At 43.9% G+C, this 20,456-nt stretch overlaps 1 protein-coding gene across 1 annotated transcript in view; it reads right to left on the minus strand.

The window, feature by feature from the left end:
* Nucleotides 1-20,456, minus strand: part of HFM1 (helicase for meiosis 1) — a 98,793-nt gene that overhangs the window by 6,737 nt on the left and 71,600 nt on the right. The window contains exons 26-28 of the mRNA XM_065554242.1: nucleotides 12,022-12,107; nucleotides 4,844-4,927; nucleotides 342-499 (exon numbers count right to left, since the gene is read on the minus strand). Coding sequence (XP_065410314.1) covers nucleotides 342-499; nucleotides 4,844-4,927; nucleotides 12,022-12,107 — 328 coding nt within the window. The remainder of the gene's footprint in view (nucleotides 1-341; nucleotides 500-4,843; nucleotides 4,928-12,021; nucleotides 12,108-20,456) is intronic.

The raw sequence follows: 20,456 nt of genomic DNA on the forward strand, positions 1-20,456 counted from the left end.
TTCAATATAATCAATAAAATTGATAACATAATTACACAGATATTTAGAATGGCATGACTATTGCACTGCGTTTGTTTAGCCATTTACACCAGTGCAAAGCAAGTGTAAAATGCTACGAAATCAGGAAGCACTTTATGCCCATTTTACACAGTGCACAAAGCAACAGAGGATCAGGCCTAGGGAATCCATTTGCAGCAGGACTTCCACTAAAATAATAGAGATTTGGTTAGTCTCATTAATATAAAAAAATGTTACACCAGCTACATATTATTTGACTCTTCATGGAAATAATACAAAATGGCATTCCTAAAGATGTAAATAACATGACTGATCACACTTACATAATTTTCTGTTTAAAAACCACTTGATTATCAGCATCTCCTATGATCAAGGTTACATAGTGAAAGTCTGGTGCAGTTCTCTTAATCTGAAGCTGTTCAAAGTTTGTTAATATGATGGTCACTAAGATTTCAGCCACTGTATCGCTGTATTTTGTAAGCTAGGAAAATAAATCATACATAAAATGATATAACCAGTAAAAACACTTCAGAGTAAGCCCCACGCCTTTTCATGAATTTGTACACCACGCACAAACAAAGGCTCAATTTGGACAGGTGCAATTTCAACAGAACACACATTTGTTTTGTTCATACACCAGAAAGGGCTATCATCATGAGTTCATTGCTGAGATTCTAAGTTTGAATGACTGTTCAAAGATACTCTGCACTTCTAAGATGAATGTCACAGCATAGAAAAACCCCTTCTGTTCACTGCCAAGGAAAATAGAAACCTGATTCTATAAGGGATGCACACCAGTGACTTCCAGTGGAACAATCTGTTTACTAGTAAATCCAAAGAAAGATATGAATGCTCATCATGTATCCATTGCTGGAGTTCAAACACCAGAAATAATGATTCATGCCCTGTTTATACTAGCATTTCAAGATGTGTTTTAGTCTTTAACCAGGTGCTTTCTAGAAATGTGTTATTTGTAAAATACCTATTTTACTAGAACTTTATTAAGTACAGTAACTCCTCGCTTAACGTTGTAGTTATGTTCCTGAAACATGCAACTTTAAGCGAAATGATGTTAAGTGAATCCAATTTCCCCATAAGAATGAATGTAAATAGGGGGGTTAGGTTCCAAGAAAAAAATTTTCACCAGACAAAATTATATATATATATATATATATATATATATATATATATATATATATATATATATATATATATATATACACACACACATACACACACACACATACACAGAGTATAAGTTTTAAACAAACAATTTAATACTGGTACACAGCGATGATGATTGTGAAGCTTGGTTGAGGTGGTGCAGCATGGCAGACAGAGACAGAGACACACACCGTGTGTGAGAGAGAGAGAGATGGGCATTGCCCCTTTAAGTACGCTGACCCCACTGTAAGTACACTGCCTTTTTAAGTAGATCAGCAAGTTGAGACAGCCCATGCTGCGAGCAAGCTCCCTCCGTCCTGAGCCCTGTCGTGTCCCCTCCCCCCTGCACTATGGAGAAGGGGTAAGCGAGGTGCAGGAGCAGGGGGGAGGGGGACACCCTGACATTAGCCCCCCGCCTCCCTCCCCAACCCCGCACAAACAGAGCAAGCAGGAGGCTCCGGGAAGCAGTTCCAAGGCAGAGGGCAGGAGCAGCACATGGCAGTCGGGGGAGGGACAGCTCTACTGGCAATTGATAGCCTGCTGGGTGGCTGCCGCACAGGGAACTTAGGGCAATGGGGAGCTGCCGGTACACCCTGGTCAGGGCCGGCTTTAAGCCGATTCAGCTGAATTGGGCCCCGCGCCTAAGAGGGCCCCGCAGCTGTCCACTCCTTCCCTCCCCTGAATGCTCCGCCCCCTGTTCCTCCCCTGCCCCTGCTTCCCGCGAATCAGATGTTCGCGGGAAGTCTGAAAAGGGGCAGGCGGTGGCAGCAACAGGTAAGGGGTGGGGGGGCATGAGGAGGGCTCCTAGGAGGCGCGGCGGGGCCCAGTCCGGCCCCGGCCGAGCGGCTCTGGCTCCGGCCCGGCTCGGGCCCCGGGGCGCCAGCCGAGCCCCGGCCGAGCGGCTCTGGCTCTGGCCCGACTCGGGCCACGGGGCAGCGGCCCCAGTTCTGGCCGAGCACCCCCAGCACGGCCCCACGGCTCTGGCCCCAGCCGAGCACCGCCGGCTTGGGCCCCGGGGCGCCGGCCCGGCCCCAACACCTCAGGCCCCGGCCCTGGCGGCTCTGGCTCAGGCCCCGGGGCGCCGGCCCCGGCCCCAGCCGAGCGGTGCCGGCCGAGCACCCCCGGCCCGGCTCGGGCCCCACGGCTCCGGCCCCGGCCGAGCACCCCTGGCCTGGCTCGGGCCCTGGCCCAAGTGGCCCCGGCCCGAGCCCCTCGGGCCCCGGCAGCTCTGGCTCGGGCCTGGGCCGAGCGACTCCGGCCCAGACCCAAACCCCGCTACCCCAGCCCAAGTGGGGCCCGATTCCTGGGGGCGGGTCTTGCTAGCGGCAAGCCCCGCCCCCAGGAATCGGGCCCCGCTCTTGCTAAGGCCGGCCCTGACCTTGGTTCAAAGCCCCCACCAGCTAGCTGAAATGGGCTGCTCTTCCTGCGAGCAGTGGACAAAGCAGGCGGCTGCCAAACGACATTATAAGGGAGCATTGCGCAACTTTAAATGAGCATGTTCTCTAATTGATCAGCAACGTAAAAACGTTAACTGGGATGACTTTAAGTGAGGAGTTACTGTAATCCTAATGTTTTCAAAATATGTCAGACTGGTGATGCGAGTGAATCAACTATTATTCTATTCACCCACATAACAAGTTCATTACAGACAGCAGCGAGGCAAGCTTTCTCAACACTGCCCTGTTCCCCCATTCCAATGTCTATTTGTCTGATCTAGAAGGAGACTACTTTAGGTGAGTGAAGATAGTTCGGTCTCCATTCTTTTTCTAATGTTAAGACTGCAACGATGAGTGCTAATCATGGCAATTTTGAGAGTGGACTTTTTTCACTACAAACTAGACTGAGACCATCAACTTCTTTCTCACAAACCCCTAAAGAACCTTCCTATTATAATGACTTACAGACACAACTGCCAGTTCTATGTGGGAGACAAGGGGCATGAGGTAATATTTTTTATTGGACCTACTTCTGTTGGTAAGTGAGACAGGCTTTCAAGCTTACATAGAGTTCTTCTTCAGGTCTGGTAGAAGAAGCAGCTTGAAAGTTTGTCACTCTCACCAACAGAAGTTGGTCCAGTAAAAGATATTGCCTCACCCACCTTGTCTCTCTAATATCCTGGGACTGACAGCTACAACACTGCATAGTTCAGTCTGGCTCAGGTTGGTAATCTAACAATCAGAGCTTCCGTATCCCTTTATTAAGTTTAATTGCTGGATACTAATTATACCATTTAAATGATTAATCAGTGGTTAACGGAAGCCAGAAACGTGATCACCAAATTCTAGAGAAATGAACTGTGCCCATAATTTTGAAGAATTCTTATGGAAGATATAGGAAATAATTGCTTTGGAGAAATTTATGGTAAAAACGAAGTGTATTTTACATGTATGTATATTTTTCATAAACAATATAATGCTATTTCAAATGCTGATTTGAGATGGTCTTGGTGTTTTTTTTCAGTTAATGATATCAGCTATTATGGGTCCAATTTGGATTACATAAATTAAAATAGAATCACAATAAATCTTGGCTGAAAGAGGTTAATACATTAAATTCTGATCCTCCATTGTTGGCATCAACAAAAATGTATCAGACACAAATATATGTATCAAAATAAACATGAACTAGCTTCACAGGAAAGAATACAGAATAAGACAAGGAAAATCCTCCTTTTCTCTTATTAATTCATATGTAAATATGTCTGGGGATGAAGCATTTATCATTGTTAACTTTTCCTTCTGAAAAGGATTTTAGAATTACCAATACATTATTCAAGGACTTCTGCTAATCTACAAAATGACAGACTAAAACTGAATTGATCATTATTATAGTAATAGTCATAACACTTTAAACTTATATCAAGTTTTTTATCTTCGAAGTACAAACTGTAACTAATTGTCTTAACAACGCTATGAGGCAATTAAGTGTTGTTATCCACATTTTGCAGATAAGAATGATGAGGCAGACTGGTTAAGTGACTTGCCCAATGTCAGAGAGGGAGTAAGTATCAGAACTCAGGATTTCCTGTCTCCCAACCAAAGCATTAGCTCATGCCTCCTTTGATATGCATGGTATCAATTATTTGATTCTAATCAGCTATTGTTTCTGTATGTTCCTGAATCTGACATCTAAAAACAGAAAAAAATTCTTATTGACCTCTTTTTGCCTCATGTTTGATATTTAAGATGGAAGAGAGCTGTCAGATTTACATATTCAAAAGAGCTAGATCAATAGGTGAACTGTCTCCTTTCACATCTTTTAACATAAAAAGATTGCTGACAAACAGAAGAAACAAGAAAAGAAAGAGATCAGATATTTTGTGTAGAATGTAGACAACTGACTTAAGAAGTCTTTGAATGAACTTATGTTTCAGGAACATTTCTTATGACAATATTTCCTAAAATGTGGAGTGTGCCCATACAGAGGTCACAAAGAACACTCTTAGGAACACAGAATATGTATAAATTAAATGGGCAGGCCTTTAACAACACATGGCAAGGTTGAAGGGGGGCATGACTGGTTTCGTTTTCCTGATGGGGGACGTACACATTTAATATTGTAATATTTTATTGAAATATTTTATTTTTACTATGTTAGCAGAATTCTAAAGCAAAACAATCATAAAAAGCATTATCCAAGTAAAGCAAATGGAAGAAGTTACCTGTTCAATGTCAAGTTCATATTTTGGCAGGTGTAGCACAGATTCTTTTATTTGGTTTCCAAAAGGAGGATGTCTGTTTAAAATCTGCAAATATTTAGTTTTATTTCTGATATATTACAAGTCATGTATTACCAGTAATAAAAATAACTTTCAAATAAAGAAGTTTAATAAGAGAATGCACAGGATCAACTATGGACAGTTCTTATTCACCTACAACTACCCTTAATATCAAAGAAGTTGGAGGTTTCCATATCGTTTCAAGATTTGGCCCATAATTTGCAAATACTGTACTTATTATTCAAGAGGGATAATTATTTTCCAGGGATGGTATAATTTCTTCTTTCCTCATCCTGATGAAGAAATGTCTTAACTGGAAGCAGTTAATACTTCACCAACCAGGAAAGAATTGACAAGAAAAAGTATCAGTTGCTTTGATGTACAATAACTGTTCAGCCACAAGCAGAATAGTCTCTCAGAGGTTGACTCTCATCTCACTCATAATCCTCAACAGGCAAGGAACTTGGAACCTACTGAACTCCTTAGTCCCGGCCCTCCTCCACCCACAAAAAAAGAAATGCTATAGAAGACTGCCCCCAGTAAAATGGATCAGATCACGCTAGAATGAATATGAACAACTTTATCTGATAAATTATACTATTAAGTGTAAGAGGGGAAAAACCCTAATCCTGGGTAAGGGCTATTCTTGAGAGAAAACTGTGATAGCACATATATGGAAGTCCAAGCATAACTTCAGTCACACAAATAAGTGTTTTGGGACCATAGAGAGCTTCTATTGTCATTTTGGAAGGACCACAGTTCCTCAACATTACAGAGGAGTAGGAGAAAGGAGGTGTTTTAGATGCAGTATTGGCAATACCATAATAAAAGGAAGTTACTAGATGACCCAGCATCCACAGGGGTTCCCCTAAGGCAGTGGTTCTCAAACTTTTTTTTTTCATGGACCACTTGAAAATTGCTGAGGGTCTCAGTGGACCACTTAATGATCTTTCCAAATGTTGTTTGTACCATTAGCTAACTATTGTAAAGCGATTTGGATAAAAGCACCATATAAAAAAACCCTTAATTATAAACGTTTTTTTTGTTCTACAAATAAAAGCACACAACTCATATTTTAATATCAGTAGTCTTACCTTTCTAATGCGATGTCTATCAACTATCCGGATATATGTTGGGAAAATAACACAGCGGGGCACAGACTATCCAACAAATTCTTGGACTGCATTGGAGACAACTTTTTATTTCAGAAGGTTGAAAAAGCTACTAGGGGGGAAGCTGTTCTAGACTTGATTTTAACAAATAGGGAGGAACTCGTTGAGAATGTGAAAGTAGAAGGCAGCCTGGGTGAAAGTGATCATGAAATCATAGAGTTTGCAATTCTAACGAAGGGTAGAAGGGAGAACAGCAAAATAGAGACAATGGATTTCAGGAAGGCAGATTTTGGGAAGCTCAGAGAGCTGATAGGTAAGGTCCCATGGGACTCAAGACTGAGGGGAAAAACAACTGAGGAGAGTTGGCAGTTTTTCAAAGGGACACTATTAAGGGCCCAAAAGCAAGATATTCCGCTGGTTAGGAAAGATAGAAAATGTGGCAAAAGACCACCTTGGCTTAACCACGAGATCTTGCACGATCTAAAAAATAAAAAGGAGTCATATAAAAAATGGAAACTAGGACAGATTACAAAGGATGAATATAGGCAAACAACACAGGAATGCAGGGGCAAGATTAGAAAGGCAAAGGCACAAAATGAGCTCAAACTAGCTACGGGAATAAAAGGAAACAAGAAGACTTTTTATCAACACATTAGAAGCAAGAGGAAGACCAAAGACAGGGTAGGCCCACTGCTTAGTGAAGAGGGAGAAGTTTCCAGTAACAGGAAACTTGGAAATGGCAGAGATGCTTAATGACTTCTTTGTTTCGGTCTTCACCGAGAAGTCTGAAGCAATGCCTAACATAGCGAATGCTAATGGGAAGGGGGTAGGTTTAGCGGATAAAATAAAAAAAGAACAAGTTAAAAATCACTTAGAAAAGTTAGATGCCTGCAAGTCACCCGGGCCTGATGAAATGCATCCTAGAATACTCAAGGAGCTAATAGAGGAGGTATCTGAGCCTCTAGCTATTATCTTTGGAAAGTCATGGGAGACGGGAGAGATTCCAGAAGACTGGAAAAGGGCAAATATAGTGCCCATCTATAAAAAGGGAAATAAAAACAACCCAGGTAACTACAGACCAGTTAGTTTAACTTCTGTGCCAGGGAAGATAATGGAGCAAGTAATTAAGGAAATCATCTGCAAACACTTGGAAGGTGGTAAGGTGATAGGGAACAGCCAGCATGGATTTGTGAAGAACAAATCATGTCAAACCAATCTGATAGCTTTCTTTGATAGAATAACGAGCCTTGTGGATAAGGGTGAAGCGGTGGGTGTGGTATACCTAGACTTTAGTAAGGCATTTGATACGGTCTCGCATGATATTCTTATCGATAAACTAGGCAAATACAAATTAGATGGGGCTACTATAAGGTGGGTGCATAACTGTACTCAGAGATAACCGTACTCAGAGAGTTGTTATTAATGGTTCCCAATCCTGCTGGAAAGGCGTAACGAGTGGGGTTCCGCAGGGGTCTGTTTTGGGACCGGCTCTGTTCAATATCTTCATCAACGACTTAGATATTGGCATAGAAAGTACGCTTATTAAGTTTGCGGATGATACCAAACTGGGAGGGATTGCAACTACTTTGGAGGACAGGGTCATAATTCAAAATGATCTGGACAAATTGGAGAAATGGTCTGAGTTAAACAGGATGAAGTTTAACAAAGACAAATGCAAAGTGCTCCACTTAGGAAGGAAAAATCAATTTCACACATACAGAATGGGAAAAGACTGTCTAGGAAGGAGTACGGCAGAAAGGGATCTAGGGGTTATAGTGGACCACAAGCTAAATATGAGTCAACAGTGTGATGCTGTTGCAAAAAAAGCAAACATGATTCTGGGATGCATTAACAGGTGTGTTGTGAGCAAGACACGAGAAGTCATTCTTCCGCTCTACTCTGCTCTGGTTAGGCCTCAGCTGGAGTATTGTGTCCAGTTCTGGGCGCCGCATTTTAAAAAAGATGTGGAGAAATTGGAGAGGGTCCAGAGAAGGGCAACAAGAATGATTAAAGGTCTTGAGAACATGACCTATGAAGGAAGGCTGAAAGAACTGGGTTTGTTTAGTTTGGAGAAGAGAAGACTGAGAGGGGACATGATAGCAGTTTTCAGGTATCTAAAAGGGTGTCATGAGGAGGAGGGAGAGAACTTGTTCATCTTAGCCTCTAAGGATAGAACCAGAAACAATGGGTTTAAACTGCAGCAAGGGAGGTCTAGGTTGGACATTAGGAAAAAGTTCCTAACTGTCAGGGTGGTTAACCACTGGAACAAATTGCCTAGGGAGGTTGTGGAATCTCCGTCTCTGGAGATATTTAAGAGTAGGTTAGATAAATGTCTATCAGGGATGGTCTAGACAGTAATTGGTCCTGCCATGCGGGCAGGGGACTGGACTCGATGACCTCTCGAGGTCCCTTCCAGTCCTATAATCTATGATTCTATGATGGATGTGCCCTTTCTCCCCCGTGTGGCAGCCCCTGAGCTGGGAAGGAGGGCCATCTCTCCCTGGCAGCTACAGCCCTGCACATCCCAAATTTCCCCCACCCCCTCTTCTCACCCCAGTGCCCCGTACCACCTACCCCTGATTCCCCCCAAGGCCACCACCTCACCTTACATGTGCGTCTTCTCCAGGGTACAGGCACCTAATTTGTGGAGCCATGCCTGCGCAGCTCTACTAATTAGGTGGGTGGCCCTTCATTGTTTTGTGTGCGGCCGCCCAGGCACGCACCTTAGAGGGAACTATCTGCGGACCACCCGCATGGAGTTCACGGACCACTGGTGGTCCACGGACCATAGTTTGAGAACCTCTGCCCTAAGGAAATGTATATTATCCTAATGTTATAGGCTGGTAGCACTACCTATTAAAGTTTCCTGACATTTCCAATTATAAGACACTATTTTCAGCCACTTAAAACTCTGTCAAACTTTAACCATCAGGCTGAAATTTTCCATTTTTCAGTGTCACAGGCTGATCTTTTTGGGCAGGACGGTGAATGTTTCAGCTAAAACTGTTCAGCTTCTTCCAAGAATGAGGTTAGGGAAAAAAAGCATTGTTTTGCAATGTCAAAAGAATTCTGGTGACTTTTTCTTTGAGAAGCTCTATCACCCCCAGACTTTGGAGTAGGGAATTGACATTTGGCAAGAGTGGCCTTTGTATTAGGAATGTGCATTTTGCTGTTCATGTGAAAACCCATCCATACTTGGTCAAATTATAAACCTTTGAAAAATCTCAGTTCTCACATGCTCAGTAGAGACTTCTTAAAGTTTAGTAGCTAAAATCTCTGAATAGTCCATCCTCAATGAGCATGCAGCCTCCATCCCCTCACAGCTCCCAGTGCTGTTCAAACTAGGCATGCACCATGCCCAAAGAGCAACAGAGCATGCCTAAACACAGGAATACAGGAGTGAAATAAGGCTTTTTCTGTAATTGCTGCTCCTGTCTGCTATGGGCCAGGGCCGGGGGGGGGGGGGGGGGGGGAGGGGGGGGAGGGAGGAGGGAGGGAGTCAGGCACCAAAACTGAAAGCATAGAGCTTGCCTCCCATGGGCACTCAAGGACCCTGTGCTGGGAGAGGAAGCTGCCTGACTTGAATGTGGAAAGAACAAGCGCCAGACCAGGGGGAAGGAAAGGAGTAGATTGTGACAAGGAGCTTGGTGACACTGAAACTGCAAGTGGGGGAAGGGGAGAGAGAAACAGTGACCGGGTGTTGTGGGTTGACACTGGGATCTGGGGAAAGCGTTGGACTAATTGGAGCCTGGGACTAAGAGCTGGAGGGAGGGAAGGCAGGGACTGGCTGAGCAAGGAGATTGAGACAAGAAGCCTGAGGTGTGGAGACTGGGACTGAATAGGCAAGGAGAATTGAAGAGAGCAAATATCTATGAAATACTGGTAAAATGTGTCTTATCCCTCTCTAGGGTTGGTCCACATAGCAGACGATAACCTACTCTTGCTATCATTTACTGTGTTGGCTTCAGTAACAGAGGTCAGTGCTGGGGATCTAGAGGTTCTAACCCTGCTGCTGAACCATTTGGATGTCAATATGAAGACACGTGATGGTATTTGTTTTTTCAATTTGCTTTTTTAAAAAATCTAAGAAATTACACACAAAAACTATGTTAAAAGAACAAAAAGATTGCAAAATCAAGCACACACAAAGTTAGCTTTTGCCATCTTAATTTGGCACTCTTGTGCATATGGTTCACGATATGGTCTCAGATTACATAACCACATATCTTTTCCTTGAGACCCCTGCCTCATTCAGTGCACAGGAGGGACTTCCTCTGGACTGAATCAGGGCTGTGTAGTGGAGGGTATGGTCTAGAAAAGTGGTTTTAAAACTTTTTTCTGGTGACCCAGTTTAAGAAAATGCCCGTGACCCAACGGAGCTGGGGATGAGGGGTTTGGGGTGTGGGAGGGGGCTCTGGGCTGGGGCAGGGGGTTGGGGTGAGGCAGGGGGTCAGGGCTCTGGGCTGGGGGTTCAGGCTCTGGCCTGGGGCTGGGGATGAGGGGTTTGGGGTGCAGGAAGGGGCTCCAGGTTTGGGGGGGGCTCAGAGCTGGGGTAGGAGATTGGGGCACAGGGTTACCTCGGGCGGCTCCCGGTCAGCGGCGGTGCTAAGGCAGGCTTCCTGCCTGTTCTGGCACCACAGACTGCGTGCGCTCCGGAAGCGGCCACCAGCAGGTCCGGCTCCTAGGTGGACGAGTGCAAGCGGCTCCACACGGCTCTTGCCTGCAGGCACCGTTCCCCCAGTTCCCATTGACTGGGAACCAGCCAATGGGAGTGCAGAGCCGGTGCTTGGGGCCGGGGCCGCACGCAGAGCCCTGTGGTCCCCCTGCCTAGGAGCCGGACCTGCTGTTGGCCGCTTCCGGGGCGCAGACTGCTGTCAGAAAAGATAGGGACTAACCTGCCTTAGCTAGGCAGCACCGCACTGAATGTGGCAGGGATTCTGCGGAGAAAGTAATATGTGATCATATAATTAAATATTGTATCATAAAGCATAAACAAAAGGGAGCCAAATTAAGGTTGCACAGGAAATCTTAATTCTGGCATTTTCTAACTTTGGAGTACTTGACATTCCAACTTTACTATTATTTTATCATAATATAAAAACTACATATGAGAGAAATTTAAAACCAAGGACAAGGAACTAAGTAAGGCCATCTGAGTCATTAAAAAAAACAAACCAAATATAAGATTCCTATCTCCCTACCTGCAATGGTAACCTGAATAGCAACCTAACCAAAAAGCCAGAAATGCTTCAAACTGTTGCTCCTCTCCAGAGTAGAGCCAGACCTCAAAAAGCTGCCTCTAGTGCCTACATTAGGAATCTATACTATGTTGTCCTAAACTTTAATGTATTAAATGATGAAACACAAGAAACTGGGGGCGGGGGGGGGGGGAGAGAAACAGGCAGAGAAGGCAAATTAAGATCTAACAAATTCCCAAATGCAAAACAAGAGTATTAATGAAGCCCACAACATTTGGAGATCTGAAAGAGCACCTTACACACTGTGGGGAGAGGATGCTATCACACTTAAAAACCAGAAATGCCAAAGAAATTGTGCATCAGGAGCCCAGAAAAATTTAATCCCACGTCTTTCCGCACCAGCAGTGAGATCCTGGCCTCACCCATGTTCAATGGGAGTTTTGCCATTGACTTCAGTGGGGCCAGGATTTCATTCTACGACTTTCCGCTACTAAAAGGATAATGATGAAATTCCTGAATTTGAGCTATTATTCTTTTAGTTAGTGGAAAGTTCTAGGGTGAATCTCTCTTCCCCCATATGGTAATACAAAAATGTCAGTAAAATTAAGATGTAACTTATAATTGAAGCAAAACATCAACTTAACCAACTTCAGGAAAAGAATCAACTACCTCTGTCAGATAATTGCATATTTCTTTAATCTAGTGTGATACTGTACAAGAATAAACCACTTAAAACATTGGAGTCTATAACTTATTAAGTATTAAACATTAGCATTTCCTTATATAAATAGGCATATAAAATTTTAAATACCAATTCAAGCTCCCTTGCATTTGCATCTTCAATTTTTTTAAATGATGTCAGACCTGCATTTACCATTGCATTTGATAGTGTTACACCTGTAAAAAATGAAAAATGTTGTAATATTTTTATATGGAATTCCTAATTCCAAATTATTACTTTCAACAATTGCATTATGGCAAATAAATATAAAGCATAACTAATTTTAACAAGAGGTCTTTTATCTAGCATTTTTTCAAGAGGTGGTCAATGTTTTCTTTTCAACAATAGTCAATTTTATTTCTCTTCAAGTGGCCAGAAAATTTAATACAGTTTAGTTCAATTTATACAACAGTATAAACAAAACATAAAAGCAATAAAATGAAGTATAAAACATTTGAAAGTGACAATGTCTTTTACTAAGTTATAGAATCAAAGAAAGGCAGATCAAGGGCCAATTCCTGCAGGCTTTACACAGGAAAAACTCCGACAGTCAGCAAATAACTAATGTGGACACACAAATGAATAAACAGCATGGCACTGAAATAAAATAAGTTTTCATGCAAGAGACTCCTGTTGACTACCCAAGGGATCCTTTAAGCATATGCTAGAAATCCCTGTGAAGTCTATCTTTTTTTGAGCAAGATGTAACTAAAATCCACTCTAGGGAGAGCCACTTGTCTCCAAAATCTTCTGGGAGAATACACAATCCCTGAACAGATTTAGCAAAACACCTGATTAGAATCAGGAAAAGAACAGGCAGTCTCTGTGATCTATTGGACTAAAGGATAAGCTAGCAGGGAATTCTGCAAAAAAAAAAAAAAAAAAAAAAAACATGCCTCTACAAGTATTCCCAATTCCTCAGTCTCCCCTTGTGGGGTATGGGAGTCAGCACTTAGATTCCAAATCAGGAAATTCCTTCTTGGAACTATGACTCACTGGAATGAATACAAATAACTTAGACAGAAAAGTCTACTTGGAAGAAATGGAGGTTACTTACTGTAATTGGAAGTTCTTTGAGATGTGTGGTCCTATCTCTATTCAACACATGGTTACACAAGCTGCACACTATATGCCCAAGTGCGAGATTTTAACAAGCAGTGTCTGTTGGCCCACACATGTGCAGTCAGGGCCGGCTCCAGGTTTTTTGCCACCCCAAGCAAAAAAAAAAAAAAAAAGCCGGAATGCCGCTGCCGAAGCAAAAACAACAACAACAAAAAGGCCGGAGTGCCGCCCCTTGAAAAGTGCTGCCCCAAAGAGCTGGATGCCGCCCCTTGAAAACTGACGCCCCAAGCACATGCTTGGAACGCTGGTGCCTAGAGCCGGCCCTGTGTGCAGTAGGTCTCCTCATTCTCCCAAGCAAGGCAGTGCAGGTCGTTGCCCCTTCAGTTCCTCTTCTTACTGCAAATCTAATCAGATCCAAAGCAGAGGGGATGGAGGACGGGTAGTGAACTATAGATAGTGAACACACATGTCAAAGAATTTCCAGTTACAGTACATAACCTCCATTTCTTCCTCAAGTCCTGGTCCCTATGTGTATTCCACATGTGGATGATGGGCAAGCTGTGATCAGACTGGAGGTGGATGTGAGGAAGCAGGCAGCAAAGATGCTTGCAGTACTGCAGATACCATTGCTGAATCCGCAGCAGAGGCCTGGATTAGTGCATGTCTAGCAAATGTGTTGTAAGGGACCAGGGCATAGGTGGTCTGGTCTAGAGGTCACAACTGGGCTGAGGTCCACACATCAGGGTGGGTAATCAGTGAACAGGGGTCGGAGGAAATCGCTGGAGCTAGGTTCAATACGAAGAGTCAGGATCAAAGTCAGACCGGGATTGGAGACCATAGGTAGTACAAGGCCGGAATTGAGAGGCAGGAATCAGGGTCAGAGTAAGGCTGGAGTCAGATCCTGGATATCAGAGGTACTACCAGGCTAGAGTCAGGAGGCAAGAGCAAGGGTCAGGCTGGGATTCGAGACCAGAAATCAGGAGACAAGGTGAGGTCTGGAATTGCAGCAGGCCCAAAGTCTGTGTGGCTTCCCAGACAATTTCCTGGGGCAATCACCGGGGTTAAATAAGGTGGCTGACCAATCAGAGGGCCGCAGGCTACTGCCACTCAGGGTCTCCATAGTGCTTCCTGACTATGGCTCTGCAGGGCCCCCTGATGGCAGTGAGAATGTCAGCTGTCTTACATTCTGAAGACCTGGGTTCTAGTCCCTGTATCTGTGCATCATCACCTTCTTCAGAGGCATCCTTCCTTGAGATGGGCACTGAGCCTGGTTTATCTGAGGGGTCTTGATGAAAACTTTTTAGCAGGTCAGGGGCATGGATATGGACATGGGTAGCAGGTTCCCAGGAGTTTTCTTCTGGACCCTAGCCTTCCCAATTGATTAGGTAGTACAGTCTCCCCCTCTTCAGCTTAGAGTCAGGATAGCATGGATTAAATGCCCTTGGACCTGGACTGGTGGGGGCAGCTGTTGGGATCAATCAAGAAAGGGGTCCCTCTGTGTAATGCTTCGGGAAGGATACATGGAAAACTGGATAACTTTCAAGAGATTGAGGAAGCTGCCATTTGACTGTAACAGGGTTGATTTGCTTACAAACCTGGAAGGGTCTGAGGAACTGGTGGTCTAGCTTGAGGGATGGCCTGTTCATACAGAGGTGTTTTGCTGCAAGCCAGACCTTTTGACCCACCATGAGAGCTGGGCCTTCCTGGAGTCAACAGCCGCATACTGCTTGTAGTTCCTTTTCACATCTTCAAGGTGGTCCTTAAGTTTCTCCTGGATATGGTGAATTTGTTGGTTTCAGTCACCAGCTGCTGGGTTCATGGAGGCTGCTGATAAGGCCAGGTGAAAGCGAGGTTGGAACCCATAATTTGCAAAGAAGGCACAATCAGCGTTGTTGTATGAGAACTTGGCATAAAAAAGGAGGGACAACTAGTTATCTTGATGGTAGTTGACCAAGCACCATAGGTATTGCTCTAATACTTAGTTCACCCTCTCTCTCTGCCCATCTGTCTGGTAGTGGTACATGGAGGAAGTAAAAGTGTGAACATCCATTAGCCAGAGGGCTTTATGCCAAATGCGTAAGACCAATTGAGAGCCTTGGTCCAAAGTGCTACAGTCTGAAAGCCCATGAAGATGGATCACATGAACTGCTAGGAGTCGAGCCATTGTTTCAGCAGAGGTTAGGCCGATACAGTGGATGAAATGCGCCATTTTTATCAATTGGTCTACAACAGTTAAGGCGACTTGTGGCCAAAGGAAGGGAATTGCACTATGGAGTCCAGGGTGATTGAGGCCCGGGGTCTCTGGAGTACTGGGGCATCCTGGTGTGAGCACACAGGCCACAAGAGTCAACATGGTCCTGGACTTCAGTTTGCCTACGGGGCCACCAGAAGAAATGGGAAGGCGTGTGGAAGTCTTAAGGTGGCCAAAATGGCCTGTCAATGGAGGGTCATGGCAAAGATAGAGCCCTTCTAGCCGGGGGCACCTCGGTGGAATGTATATGCGCCCATCGATGTAGGTGATCCTATCCTGTGTAGAGCACTGCATTTTTGTTCTGGAGGACCCTTAGGAAGGCTGGGCCAGAGAAGACAGGGGGACTGCAAGTAGAAAAGAAAGATATCCGCCGGTGCCATGTAGGTCTGTGTGTGTCCTGGTTTGCAACGGGTCCCAGGGGTCGGCACCAACAATAACAGTGTGTCCCTGGGTAAGGTATATTCTTTGGGTGGACGAGTCGGAACCAAGAAGTCCAGACCTGCACCTGTAGATGGAACCGGCAGATAACAGTCCTTATGCTTTGGTGACAGAATCACAGATGGAAATGTCAGATCCTTCCTACACACTTTACCCTGCAATCTAGGAGGTTTTAGCAGAGCCAGTTTCTTGGGGTCTGCGTGTGAAGGCACCTGACTTTGATGGGCTCAGGAAAGGACCATGTCTCTTATGGATAGACCTCAATGGGGATCTGCCCTTGTGCCCATAACAGTGTCCCTTACTCTCATGGGAAGACCTGAAGGGTCTTTGGGCTTAGAAACCAAAAGCTCCGCTCCTATTCATGTCTCCCTGGCCCAGACTGGAAAGGGGCCTCATGGCCTTCTCCATCAAGTGTTTCCTAAAGTGAAGCTCACAGGCTCTACAAGCCATTGGTGGAAACAAGTGACAAGTACTGCACTTTGCAGAAATATGTGTCTCACTCAGACAGTGGAGACAGTGTTGCTGTTTATCGGTAACAGAGAAGGATCTAGGGCAGAAGACGCAGTTTTTGAAGCCCAGGACTCTGGGCATAGTCCCAGATTGTGGGGAGGGAATCCCCAGTCTGGGAAGGAAGCTACACTAAAACTATAACTTTATTAAATCTAGGAAGAATAACTATTTACAATTTTATTTACAGGTTCTTTGAAAAACTGAAGCGAGGACTACGGATTCTGCATCAAGCCATGCAGTGGTAACAAGGAACTGGGGGGCATTGACCCACACGCTTCTTATACCCTCACTCGGGAGCACAAGGAGACCTACTGCACATGTGCAAGGCAACAGACACAGCTTGTTAAAATCTCTGGACTTGGGCGCATGGTACGCATGCATACCCATGTGTGGAATTCACATAGGGACCAGCACTAGAACAACAAGTATCGGCATTCATCATAAATAATTTTCTAGGAACAGTGAAAGAAGGCTCAGAATAAGCAACTTAGAAGCCTTCAGCAACTTAGAAGCCTTCAAGCCTTTTTAGATAACTTCTGGGAGGAAAGGTTAGTCTCCTGGTAAGATTTAGCAGTCAAGGAGGACTCATTGTTTGTGTCAAGAACTTCATAGGTAAGAGTAAAGGAAGGGGCCTGTTGAGATCACTTCCCTCAATGAAGTACTGAAGCACTTCTTCCAGGTCTGACTTAGGGAGAGCCTCTCTTCCTAACAGACCTCTTCTTCTCCCGCTTTGTGATAACTTTGTGCAGGCTGTCTTTTCCAGCCCCAGAGTCTGCATCAATCACTTTATTAGTTTGCTGTTACTTCAGCAAATGTCTCTACCCTCTTAGGTGAGCCTTCATCCCCCTTTAAGGAAGCTGACTAGCTGACTAATTTTGTTTGTCACAGCTCCTGAACTTGCTTTAGCCACTGCCTACCTGAAGTAGTTGGAGATTCTGTCAAAAAAGGAAGGAAAAAACGTTACTATAAGGATATGTTTTTTCCCCCTTTTTCTTTTTCATTCTCCGGTTGGGAGACAAATAGAACAAGATGCAGATATAGAAGTTGCCTTTTTGCATAATACTCTGGGTGAAGCAGCTAAAAAACTGAAGAAACAGAAGAGGTGAAAAAACCCTGGATGGTGATTGGTCATAATCCTGCCTGCCAGAAGAAGTGAGGAGAAACTTGGCATTTGATATAATAGCCTGGAGCAGCATTTCTGCTGAACATCAGGGAGAAATGTGGAGGATACTAGAAAATGCAAGAAGTATTTAGAACAGTCCTAAATTGAACAAGGCCACGTGTCAATTAAAAAAAATCAATTAAAAAAATCACATATTTAGGAGATAAATTGACCACAAAGCTTGAAGTTTCTAAGATTTATGCAACACTGACATACAGAGACCCAAAAATTTAATAAAAATAAATAAATCCAAGACCACAATGCATGTCGAATTATGTCAGTAAATTCACACCCAACTATGTAGTTAGAATAACTCACCTCACTTCATGAAGATAAAAGATTGAGTTAGCTGCCAGAGCATGAAAGAATTCAAGAATTTGAAGAAAGTATTGATATCAACTCTAATTCAGCAATTGTTTGACCCACCAAAAGAGTACCTTCAAAAGGAACCTGGGAGCTCTACTACTTAGGATGACCAGACAGCAAATATGAAAAATCGGGACGGGGGGTGGGGGGTAATAGGAGCCTATATAAGAAAAAGACCCAAAAATCGGGACTGGCCCTATAAAATCGGGACATCTGGTCACCCTACCACTACTACAGAGGCATGAAAATGAATGGCTGTCAATAAAATATGCTGCAAGAGCTATGACAGCAGCAGAAAAACATACAAGAGGAAACCAAAAGAGAAAGATGTGGGCTTTTTATATAGCTGTACAAAGTTCACAATTTTCTGTACAACTGTAGCTGAAAAGCTGAAATTGACCTTAACCCACTGAATACAACACACAAGAAAGGACTTTGAGAAGAATACAGAAGTTACTTCTGTGTATATGTCTACACTGGAATAAAACACCCACAGCTGGCCCATGGCAGCTGACTTGGGCTCATAAGGCTCAGGCTGCAGGACTGTAAATTGCAGTGAAGATGTTGGTACTCGGGCTGGAGCCCAGCATCTGTGACCTGCTCCAGTCCAAGCCCCAACATCTACACTGCAATTTTTAGCCCTGCAGCCCGAACCTGAGTCAGCTGACACGGGCTAGCTGCAGGTGTTTTATTGCAGTGTAGACAGACCATGAAAGTACAAAAGTATAGTTTAATCCTGTAGTTCTGGACAGGACATCATCTAGTAATTGCAGACTGTCAAGAGCATATGTTCTCTTTGCCACCTCCCAAATAGATGCCATCAAAAGCATATGTTCCCTTTACTACCTTCCAAATAGTTGATCTAGAATAAGCAGTTACCAGTTCATGTGAACCCGATAAAAGCACCACGTGCCCTTTTGCCACAAATAAAAGATTAGCAGGAAAGAGAAACAGCTAAGGATGAAACAATACAAGCAGTAATACATGCTCTAAGTACTGGATGGACTCAACATTTCCCCACATGAATATTCACCATATAAAAATGAACCTCTCATTGATTTTGGGAGTATTCATGAAATGTACAAAAACAATTTCCATAGTCATAAGAAGAAAAATACTGGAAAGAATATGGACCTGATTCTCATTTATATGAGGGCCCCTTTAAAAAGTACATTTACTCCCACTCCCAGTGCGTTGTAAAGGGACCTTATTGTACATGAGAATTAAGTCCCACACCAAAAACTCCTTGGAATGATTAATTAAAAAAAAAAGAGCAGAAGTAATATTCTGGCTACATATAAACAGTGATATGGATGAAATAATAAGCAAGTGTGGAACCTGCCTGAAATACAGAGATACACAATGGGAAAGAAACATGACACCACATGAACAACCTACAATACTCGAAGGCAAAGTCGGAATGGATTTGTTTGCCCACCAGACATGATCACCTGATCATAATGGACTATTTTAACCACTTTCTAGATTGATACTTCAAGATACCACAGCTTCAACTGTGATCACTAAGTCTGTATTTGCATGTTATGGAATTTCAAGGACTGCAATGGACCACAATTCAAGAATACAAGAATTAATAGATCTGGCTAAAACTTATGAAATTCAGTACATCATCTAGTTCAGGGGTCGGCAACGTTTGGCACGTGGCTCGCCAGGGTAAGCACCCTGGCGGGCCGGGCCAGTTTATTTACCTGCTGACGCGGCAGGTTCGGCCGATCGCGGCCCCCACTCGTCGCGGTTCGCCGTCCCAGGCCAATGGGGGCGGTGGGAAGCGGCGCGGGCGAGCAATGTGCTGGTTGCTGCTTCCCGCTGCCCCCATTGGCCCGGGACGGCGAATCGCGGCGAGTGGGGGCCGCGATCGGCCGAACCTGCCGCGTCAGCAGGTAAATAAACTGGCCCGGCCCGCCAGGGTGCTTACCCTGGCGAGCCGCATGCCAAATGTTGCCGACCCCTGATCTAGTTCTTGATACCCACAAGAAAACAGATTTGAAGAATGTGGACTCTGTAGAGTGAAGGGAAAAAGGCAATTTATTAAGCACTACTCAATTATAGAGCAACACAGTTGCAATGTGAAAAATCACGAGAAGCCCCAAAAAGTGTAATGGATCGACTGTGTTTCAGACTATTTCAAAGAGAGTGAACTGACTGTTTAAGACATAGACATGCCTAAAACCCCCAATACTGCAGATACAGAAAAGTGCTGAAGATTAATTAGATTGGCTGATATTGTAAAAACAACATTAAAAATGTTAAGTTAAATCACTGTTAGAATTTGTTCAGTTAGAGAATATGGTGATTTTTTTAAAAAAGAGAAGGTGTGTCCTAAAGAGCTAAAACTGTAGCAGGAAGTTGCTACACATTCTGTAGGACTCTATGCAGTACCACTATTCCTGTCTCCCACACAGCACCAAGAAGCAGCTGCACAGACTCAGGCGGCAAGATTAGATTACAGCAGCATCAGTCCTGTATTTATTTTGTATGTAATCTCCTGTTGTTAGGTAAATAAATAAGTTATTTTAAAGCCTGTCTCAGACATCATTAACATACTACATTCGTCACAATTATGTCATCCTTGAAAGTGCCCTGTGTGTGAATTTTCAATTAAAAGACTGTCTACCATTGAGCAAAACAGTAATGTAATAGGACAGGATTGTGTACATTATCAGCAAAGCAGCAGAAATTCAATATTTTGCAGGGTACATCACAAATTACAAAAAG

Source organism: Chrysemys picta, chromosome 8 (genome assembly GCF_011386835.1).
Source record: "Chrysemys picta bellii isolate R12L10 chromosome 8, ASM1138683v2, whole genome shotgun sequence".
Classification (NCBI taxonomy): domain Eukaryota; kingdom Metazoa; phylum Chordata; order Testudines; family Emydidae; genus Chrysemys; species Chrysemys picta.